At 44.0% G+C, this 9,908-nt stretch overlaps 2 protein-coding genes across 2 annotated transcripts; both read right to left on the reverse strand.

Annotated features, from left to right (window-relative positions):
* Nucleotides 1-220: 220 nt before the first annotated feature.
* On the reverse strand, nucleotides 221-1,655 carry KVR01_012669 (uncharacterized protein). The gene has a single exon (XM_044788229.1). The coding sequence runs from the start codon at nucleotides 1,548-1,550 to the stop codon at nucleotides 471-473; it is 1,080 nt and encodes a 359-aa protein (XP_044638480.1). The 5' UTR covers nucleotides 1,551-1,655; the 3' UTR covers nucleotides 221-470.
* Nucleotides 1,656-1,829: 174 nt separating this feature from the next.
* On the reverse strand, nucleotides 1,830-3,347 carry KVR01_012572 (uncharacterized protein; the record flags this gene model as incomplete). Its single annotated transcript, XM_044792748.1, has 1 exon — nucleotides 1,830-3,347. One exon carries the CDS (start codon nucleotides 3,345-3,347, stop codon nucleotides 1,830-1,832), a length of 1,518 nt encoding a protein of 505 aa, XP_044638383.1.
* Between the last annotated feature and the right edge of the window lie 6,561 nt (nucleotides 3,348-9,908).

Consider the following 9,908-nt stretch of genomic DNA (forward strand, 5'->3'; position numbering starts at 1 on the left):
ATTCATGCACCGGTGTGGGTGTGGTTCGGCCTGCAGCAACCATGACAAACTCCACTAATAATAATAAAACCGGCTGGTCGGGACAACCCACATTCCCTTGTGGCTGACGACGTTCTACACTAGGCGGATACTCCCCCAATGTGGTGGGTGGGTAGGTGGGTACCGGGCTTCCTTCTCACTGCGGGATCCGAGCCAGTGTGCAGCTCGCTCCTGAATTGACTTTTTAGTGTTCACTTGCATGACGTTGTTGACTGTTGTGGATCCACAGGGCTGTCGCTCCCGTGTACCATAGTATTGCTAGCCCATACTGTAACGATCCGATTGGGTGCTGGCAAGGGTGCATGTCTAAGAAAGGCAGTAGCAGCCCCTAACAATAGCCAACAGACAGGTACTTCAATATAGTATGTGATTACCTTGGGTACCTAGGTACTACTAAGTATGCATTCACAGGCCCCCCCTTTGTCTCTCCCCTAAGGCGAAGCATACTTGTAGCCATATTGTGCCTTGGCATCATCAATCAGCTTCTTGACCTCCTCTGCCTTCTGCCTGGCCTCGGGGTCATCCTTGATGTTCTGCAGGGCCGCCTTGTTGGCGAACGAGGCCTCCTGGGGGATGGCAAAGCCCCTCTTGACGCCCGGGCGCTCCAGACAGCGATTGAGCCAGGCGTTGACGTTGGGGAACTGGCCCTCGAGGTCGGCAATGCCGGCGAGGACGGTGGCGTTGGCCCAGCCCAGGAGCGAGATGTCGGCGATGGAGAACCTGCCGCGGGCCGGGCCGGCGACATAGTCGCGGTCGCTGAGGCGGGCGTCGAGGATGCCGTACAGGCGCTCCGTCTCGCCGACGTAGCGCTGGATGGGGTAGGGGATCTTCTCCCTGGCGAAGCGCACAAAGTGGTTGGCCTGGCCCTGCATGGGGCCGACGCCGCCGTGCTGCCAGGCCATCCACTGCTCGGCGACCGAGTAGTCGTCCGAGTCGTAGGCGAAGCTGAGCTTGTTGTCCGGGTCGTAGTGCTTGGTCAGGTAGGTGAGGATGGGCAGGCCCTCGAAGACGGCAAAGCCGCCGCGGTCGTGGTCGACGATGGCGGGGATGCGGCCGTTGGGGCAGATCTTGGTGTACCACTCCTCCTTCTGGGTGTTCTTCATGATGTTGATGGCCTGCCACACGTACTTGGGCGCCCTGTCGCCATAGGCCTCCTTGATCTCCTCCAGCACGATGCTGGCCTTGTAGCCGTTGGGGGTCCCCTGGGTGAACAGCTCAATGCCGTCCGTGGCGATGAGGCCGGTGGGCTCAGGCTTGTCTGCCATGTTGCTGCTGCTGCTATATGTCCGGGGGTGTGGTGTTTTTTTGTTGGTTATGGCAGTGGCAGTGGCAGTGGCTGTGGATGATAGTTGGGCGTGTCTTGGGATTATCTGAACCCGAGAAGGGGGCACCTGGCAGTGAGAGGCAAGGGAGGTGAATGACGCTGTTGAGATGTGGATATGGACTCGTCGGGCTGGCGGGGCGTATAATGAGAGCAAGAGAGCCCGCCTTCTTATGCTTGTCGAGGCCATTCTGACACCTCAGGACTTTGCGCAAGTACCGTGTGGGCCAGTCAGTTACGCAACTGCTGCTAGCTGTGTCCTTGTCATTGCTCCATCTGGGGTATCTGCCTCAAGTACTACGGCCAATGCGCCATGCTTTCAAATCAAAGCTGCCGGGCCTGGAAGCTGCCAGGCGACCCCACCATACATAGCTCCCGCTGCACCTCGAGGCTTGTTTGTGCAGGTCCAATTACTCAGCACCGTCTGTCATCAACCGCCCGACCACAACCCTTTCTTTCGCCTTTCACTTCACCACCACCTTAATAACCGCTTCGACAATCCCCCCCGCGCCTTCCGACGGCTCGTCTCGTCAGCTGTGTGACCACCTGCAGCTTCGAGCCCGGCCCCAGTGGGCTCCATTGGCCAGGTCGTCTGCTCCAGCTGCACGGGCTCGCTGATATCGCGCCTGTTGATCCTGGTCTTGCGGGCGCTCTCCCTCCTGCCAATCACAAAAACAGGCACAGGCAATGGCAGAGGCATAGGCACAGGCAGACGGGGCGCCGGCCTCGGATTTGTAAACATGCCCTGCCCGACCGGCTCGGCCAGCCCGCCGGGACCAGCACTCTCCATCTCCATCGCCCACGAGCTGCAGCCCTCGCCCACCGGGTCTGCCTCCATCGCCGTCTTCCTGTGGTCCCTCATCCTCTTGACGAACCCTTCGTAGCTGAGCCCTGGCCCATCCTCAGCCTTATCCATCGCGCTCGGGTCGAACCGCACGCTTCCCCCCCGCCGTCGCTGACACCCGGCACAAGCACACCTCGCCGCCCACTTGCCCTTTTCGGCAGCCGTTGGGCGTCGACGTCTGTCCTGGCGTCGTGTCCCGTGTGAGAGACGCAAAAGGCCAAGCAAGCTCGACTGAAGCTTCTTCAGGCATGACTCTGGGGGCTCTGCCTCGTCGCCTTCATATCCATCGGACAGTCCTAGCTTCGTTTCTTCCAATCTTGACCTTGTCTCTTCTAGTCTTGCTGGCTCACTTCCGGGTTGCTTCAGATCAGCGAGAGAATCTTGTGAATATCTTGACAACTCGTCTTCTTCCTCTTCATCATCATCCTCCTCCTCCTCCTCTTCTTGTTGTTTCTCTTCCTGCAAAGGGTCAACATACTCGCCTTCAGAATCCCTATGGCCCGCGTCGATTTCACTTGTCAGAGTTGACACGTCAGAGTGCCAATCTTCAGACCCGTCTTCCCTCGGGCTCTCCGGGCTGTCGAGGTCCATCTCGTCATAAGTCATTGGCTCTGCTGCTGGCCCCGGCTGCTTCTCCGGCTGGCCCCATACCGCGGCCTGCTGATATTTACCCCGGAGCGGCGCAGCCCAGTTGCGCACGAGATAGAGCTCGTCAACATGCCCTTCTCCCGACTGCCCACCGTCTCTGATACCGCGACTAAGGGTTTCTATCCGTTCCTTCTGAGCTTCCTGGACGCGGGAAGCACAGATGTCCGCGCCGGGGTTCATTGCCTTCATGTAGTAACCCTTTCCGATGGCGGTCGTGTTGTACATATCTCGGGGTCCACGCGAGTCTTGGGCGCACCCATGGTAGGCTTCTCCCATTTTCATGCCGTTCGAGATACTCCTCTGGTCCTGCAGCACCTGGGAACTGTACGCCAGGTCTCGGCTCTTCTCCTCGAACGCTGGCCGCCAGTCAGTGCCGATATAGCGACTATTCCCGGCGCTCTGGGTGGGTGGCTCTCTGTGCTTAACCAGGACAGGGCCTGTTCCTGCAATCATGACTGGGCCATCGCCCCGTCGTCGAGTAATAAATCGGAGCATCCTTGTGAGCTTTGGTCGTTCCGACGAAACATTTGAAGATGGCATGGTACAAGAGATTATACTAGGTAGGCGTTGGCACGAGCAGGAATTAATTAATGGGGGCGAGTTGGCAAAGAAGCCTTGAATTTTTGTGTCCTTGCAATTACTTGCAATTTCATATTGGGCATTTCTTCTCTAAACATTGCTAGTTCAGTGGCCTCGTCCTGGTGCATCACTTGAGATGGCGCCGGCTCTGGCTATACACATAGGCCTTTACTAGTCACCATATCCGCGTATCTTGGGTGAGTTTGGGAACTGGGCTACATGCCCATCCACGTCTTTACTAAAACCACAGGGACTAAACTATGCAATGTCATTTGGTCCGGTGTATCTCAGACATGCGACTACTGAGATACACCGGACCAAATGACATTGCATAGTCTTCTTCTGCCTGGCACTGCTCTTGGCCGGCTTCTTTTGGTGCCTAGGTAACCTGAGAAATACTCAAGGCTCTAGTAATGCATAGGGGCTTTTGCTCTCAAAAGAGTCGCCTGGCTTCTACTAAGCTACTTCGGTAGGGAGATGATGGCCGCAAGTAGCTGCCTCTGCTACTGTTGCCATTTCGTCCAAGTGGTTTGGGTGGTTTCGTTTTTAATCCCCATACATACAAAATGTATGTGGCGCCTTCATACAGTGGTAAACGCTCAAGACCCAGCATTTTTTTTTAAAAAAAAAAATACAGTGCCAATAACAGTGGAAAGAGAATACAGTACGTTTCGTCCAAGGAACTTCACATGTAGCCTAGCGTTTTCTTGGATGCTTCCTCTGAGCGGCAGCATCGTCATCCAAAGACCTGGCTGGCGTTTGATCCAACCATGACTGCGAAAGCAATCAGATATGAAATGTCACACAGCCTTACCCATAGACGAGAAAGACCAGCACGCAACCACATGGGAATGAGAACGACCCGGCCCCTTGCAATCTTTCAAAGGGAATTCATCAATTTAAGTTAAGCCACGTAGGCAGGAAGAAAATATCGTGACACCCTAACGTACAACCTTGAGAGACTTCAATACTGACCTCGTCTCGCATGAGCATTCCAAGAGTCGAGGACATAAATAAATGGAAACGCCTCTCCTCTGAATGTTCGGCCCGCCCTCGAATTGCCTCAGTCACGCACCCGTGCTTTTTTTTCTGTGGTTCCCCACACACCAAAATGAAACGGGAGCAAGCAAACCCCGAGGGGCGGGAGATGGCAAACATTCCCAACCTCGCCAGGCTAGGTTGCCCCAGGGCGCCCAAAATCAGCAGGTCTTATACATGCGCCCCAGCTCCTAGAGCCAATCTCCATATCGCCCAGACTCATGCCCCGTGCCAGGCCTCCCTGGTGACTCCGATTCGCAGAGATGATTAGAAACATGCGATATGAACCCAACCAGGTTACTCAAAACTTCTTGATCCTCGACCAAAGAAAAATCCTTTCCCATCATCACCCTGCCTTTCCCTTGTTCGTTAAGAGTACGTAAAAATCGTGCGCATCTATTAATCAGGTCAAGGCCCGCGCGGGTTCAAGGATTGGAATGGTAAGTTACCAGTAACGGCGGTCGTAATCGCGCGGAGGGTAGTATCCGCCTTCCCTGGGGTACCCGGCTTCTCTGGGGGGGAAGTCTCTCGGAGGAGGGGGGTAGTCATCAACAGGGCCGCGACGGGGAGGCGGATAATCATCCATGCGACCGCGCCGAGGAGGTGGGTAATCATCCATGGGTCCACGGCGAGGTGGGGGGTAGTCATCCATGCGGTATCTCGGACGCTCGTCGTAGTAGTCACGACGGGGAGGGCTTCTGTCGCGGTAGTCGCGGCGTGGGCTCCAGCCGCCCGGGGGGCCACGGCGGTCCATGAAGTCGTCCCGTGGAGGGTAAGGACGGCGGGCACCTGGTGAGCGGGATCGGCCGCGGCCACCGTCTCGTGGTGGGAAGTCGGGCTGAGTCTGCTCAACGTCAGCAACAGGGAGAAGGAATACTATGCGGGGCAGGGGTACCCACGTTCGCGACACAGGTCACGCGCTGGTCCTTAAACTCGCGTCCATCGAGTGCCTCGACAGCTTTCTTAAGGTCTGCGGCGGTCTCGAATTCCACAAACCTATTGCAACCAGACAAGTCAGAGTTTGAAGGCAATATCGCTGGCAATCACAAGGGGTGCTCACCCTTCGCCATTGGAGTTGCGACCCGTCTCCGAGTAGACGACATCACAGCCGGATTGACGGGCGAAATCTTTCAGGTCCTGCGTCCAGAGAATCCACGTAAGTTGAAGTCCAGGTTCGAGCACGGGGGCGGTTTGAAGCGGCCGATCCCCAGGCACGGGCTTAGGCAAGCAAAGTAAAAGTTCCATGGCCATCCAAGAGCGTCTGAGGTTGAGTCCAGCAGGGAGGGGAATTCCTCGCAATCACGTCACTCCAAACAGTCCAGATAGCAAACACGCCAGGAACTCCAAGTCCACCGGAGGAAGACGCACTGCAGTCGTCCTGAGGGGGAGCAAGTCGTCATGGAAGGGAGAGCGCAGTACAATCGAAATCCACAAAAGCTGGCTACCTATCCAGAGATAAAGATGGCTGTTGCGACGGGCATCCGTGAATCCGGCAGCAAGGAATAGGAGGAAGAACAGACCTGCCAACTGGTATCGGTGGGGAGACCACTAATTTGCATCCTGTGAGGAGTGCGACGGGGGCGAGGGGGCGCGCGCTCGTTACTCGCAAAGCCGCCAGGGCCGCCGGGGCCGCCATTTTCACGGTGACGCGAGCCTCGGGCGAATTGGACTGTCAGTCGCTCGCCCATGAAGGTGGATCCATCTTGTTGCAGACAGTATTAGCCAGGGTTCAAGCGGGATGGGTCACGGTGGTTGCTGCCGGGGTCCATGGAGGAGGTCGCGACGTACGGAAAGCTGTCAAGGACGTGTTGGTTAGCAAGCTGCCAGGTCGAGAGCGAAGGTGCATTTGAAGAGTATGGGGTGGGGAGGGACGGGGGTATGGCGACATGAGAGGGTGGCTTTGTGCCGAGATGGCAGGAGGAGTGTGGGCTGGCAACTTACCAGGGACGACATCACGGGCGTCCATGGCATCTTTGTACTCGATGAAGCCGAAGCCATTCATGAGCTTGATTTCAGTGATGTCGCCGGTGCCATGGGACGCGAAGTGAGCCTCAACATCGGCCTTGGTCGCTAGAGAAGAAGTTAGAGGGCGGGAGACAAGCGGGAGGGCGCGGCGTGGGAGCATCCAGGGCGAGGCGCAAAGGGCGAGGCGGTCGTGATGGGGCGCTTACCATTGCGCGGCAGGTTGCCCAGGTACAGGCGGGTGGATGACACTTCGGTCATGTTTGCGGCGATCTGTTTTCCAGGCGATCAGGTCATGCAACGGCAGGGGCTGGGCTGGACTGTTTTTCTCTGGGCTGGGTCGAGGCGAAGGTGAGGCGACAGGAGAGGAGCGGCACGGGGAGTGGCAGCCTTATCGTGGGAGTGGTCGTTGGGAGGTGGTCTGGTTTGGGATGCTGACGGTCTGCGACTGGCCGTGGGGAAAAGTGTGGAAGAGGGACCAGTAGCTGGGGCTGAGCTTTTGGGTTCCAAGTTTGACTGGCTGGGTGGGTAGGTGGTCAAGGCAGCTGGGTGGGCTCGGGTTGGGGGTTTGGGTTTGGGTTTGGGTTGGGAGAGTTGGGGCGGGCGAGGGGCGGGCCCAGCAGGCAAGCAAGCATCAAGCAACCTTGGAACCTTGGAAGCAAGCAACAAGTGCTGTCTCGGAAAAACGAGAGTTGGCCCCCCCCCTGCAAAATGCCCCCTATTTCTCGGCTAAACCAAAACTTTGCTAATAGGGCGGAAAACCTAATATTTTCAATAAAATACTATATTTAATACCACTTATACCTTAAAAAAGAAAAAAAAGAGGCTAATAATAGCAAGCCATTATTTATTAAGTTATAAACTTTAATAATTAAAATTTTATTTATATTTTAATTTATTTTTATTAAATAAATAATTATAAACTAAGTTTTAAATTAGCTATATTATAATTTAAAAATATTATTAAAAGGTTGCTACTACTTATATAGTTGCTTTAAGTATATTATTATTATTATTATTAAATATAATTAAATTAAAGTAATAAGCTTTAAAAGTTTATTAGCCTGCTTTTTTATAATAAATTTATAAAGCTTAATTAATATATAAGTTATATAAATTAAAAGCTAAAAGATTTTTATTTAATAAATTAAATTTATATTTTAATAAAATATAATACTTTTTATTAAATAATTTTAAATTAATATTATTATAAAAATAATAGGTAATATTTTAAAGTTTATATATAAAATAATAAATAAATATATATATTAGCCTGCTAATATAATAAAAGTTTTATAATTATTACTTTTAATAAATATATTAGTTGGGCTATATAATAAAAATATTTATTTTATTAATAAATTTAATTTTAATAAGTAAAATAATATAAAAAAATAAATTAAATATTTATTAGATATATTTTATAAGTTAAAAGTTTTTTAAATAAAGGGCTTATTTTTATATTTTTTATAATTATATTTAATAACTTATTTATTATTATAATATATAAGGGTTATATAATAAAAAGTACTTTTATAATAGTTAATAAAAATATTTTATTAAAAATAAATTTATATTTAAGCCTAAAATTAATTTTATAATAAATAATACTTTATAATATTATAATATAAAATAATTAAAGTAATAAATATAAAAATATAAAATATAAATATTTATTTTTATATTTTTAATTTTAATTTTATTAAAATATATTTTAGTAACTTAAAGTATTATTTATATTATTAATATTAATATAAATTATTAAATTATAATTTAAATAGGAATTTTATTTAATTTTTATTTTTATATTTAAAAGGTTAGATTTAAGGTTAAAGTATTTAAAAATATTTTTATTATATATAAATATTAAAAAATATAAAATAAAGTAAATATAATAATATTAATTAAAAATTATAAAAACTAAAATTAATAAAGTTTTAATTAAATATAATTATATAGGTAAAAAGTATTATTTATAAATTAAATAGTTAAGTTAATAATTAAAATTAAGGCAAATAAATTAGCTATAAATAAATTTATTTAATTAATTAGTTATTTAATACTAAATACCTAATTTATTTTATTTATTTAAAATAATTAATTTTTTTAATTATTTTTATTACTAATTATATTTTTATATATTTAATTATTATTTTTTTATTTAAAAGTTTTTAAAACTTATTATATAATTTTTATTTTATTAAATATAAAAACTATTTTAATAGGCTTTTAACCCTTTTATTAAATAGCTAATTTAATTATAAGGCTAATATTAAATAAAACTAATTAATTAGTTAGGCAACTTTTATAAATTTTATAAAATATATACTTTTAATATTTACTTGGCAATTTATTAGATGGCTATTTAATAGCCTTTATTATAATAATAAGTTTTTTATTATTATTATTATTAAAAAATTAGTAAAGTTTTTTTAAATATAATTTAATTAATATTTTAACTAATAAAATAGCCTTTAAGTTATACTTATTAAATTAAATATTTTTTTATAAAGCTTATAAAGGTTAAGCTTTTATATTTTATAATTTTATAAATTATTTAAATTAAGCCCTTTTAATAAATTTTTAAAATATTTTTAAAATACTTTTATAATAAACTTTTAATATAAAATTATTTTATTTTTTTATTTATAATAATAATAATAAAAATAACTAATAACTTTTACCTTTATAATAGGCTTTTAAATACTATTATTATTACTATTAATAATAACAAGGCCTATTAAATTTATAAAAAAGTTGGTAATAATAATAATAATAATAGCCTATTAAAGTTATTTAGCTATATTTAATTTTAAATAAATTAATATTAAATAATAAATTAATAATTATATTAATACTACTTTCCTTTTACTTTTATTTTTATTATTTTTTTAAAAAAATAAAACTAATTTTATTATTATTAGGCTTTTTTATTAGGCTTTATTTAAGCTATTTAATAATTAAAAGAATTTTTAATAAGCATTTAATTATAATATTATTTATTATAATTATATTAAATTAGTCCTTTAAATTTTTATTAAATAAGTTAATATATATATTATTTTATTTAATAAAATATTATTATTATAAAAATTTCCTTATTTTAATAATAATAATTAGCCTTATAATAATTACCTAAAAATATAATTATATTTTTATTAATTATTTATACTTTTTTTATATAAGGTTTACTTTTATTTTTATTTTAACCTTTTATTTAATAGTTATTAATATAGGTTAAAAAGTTTTAAAATTTAAGTTTTTATTAAGTATATTTAAGTTTGCTATTTGCCTAATTATTAGCAAACCATTTTTTAAGGCAGCTATTTATTAAATAGTTAATAATAGCTAAAAAACTTTAATTAATAGGCATTTAGCTAAGTAATTATTTTATAATATAAATATTTATAACTTTTATACTAATAATATAATTTTATAATTATATAAAAATTAAAAAAGGGTTTTAAAATTTAAAAA

Source organism: Diaporthe batatas (genome assembly GCF_019321695.1).
Source record: "Diaporthe batatas strain CRI 302-4 chromosome Unknown Contig00020, whole genome shotgun sequence".
Lineage (NCBI taxonomy): Eukaryota > Fungi > Ascomycota > Sordariomycetes > Diaporthales > Diaporthaceae > Diaporthe > Diaporthe batatas.

Excerpts from the sequence above, each read along its gene's own strand:
- KVR01_012669 (XM_044788229.1), bottom strand. The coding sequence starts at position 1,550 with ATGGCCTCGACAAGCATAAGAAGGCGGGCTCTCTTGCTCTCATTATAC.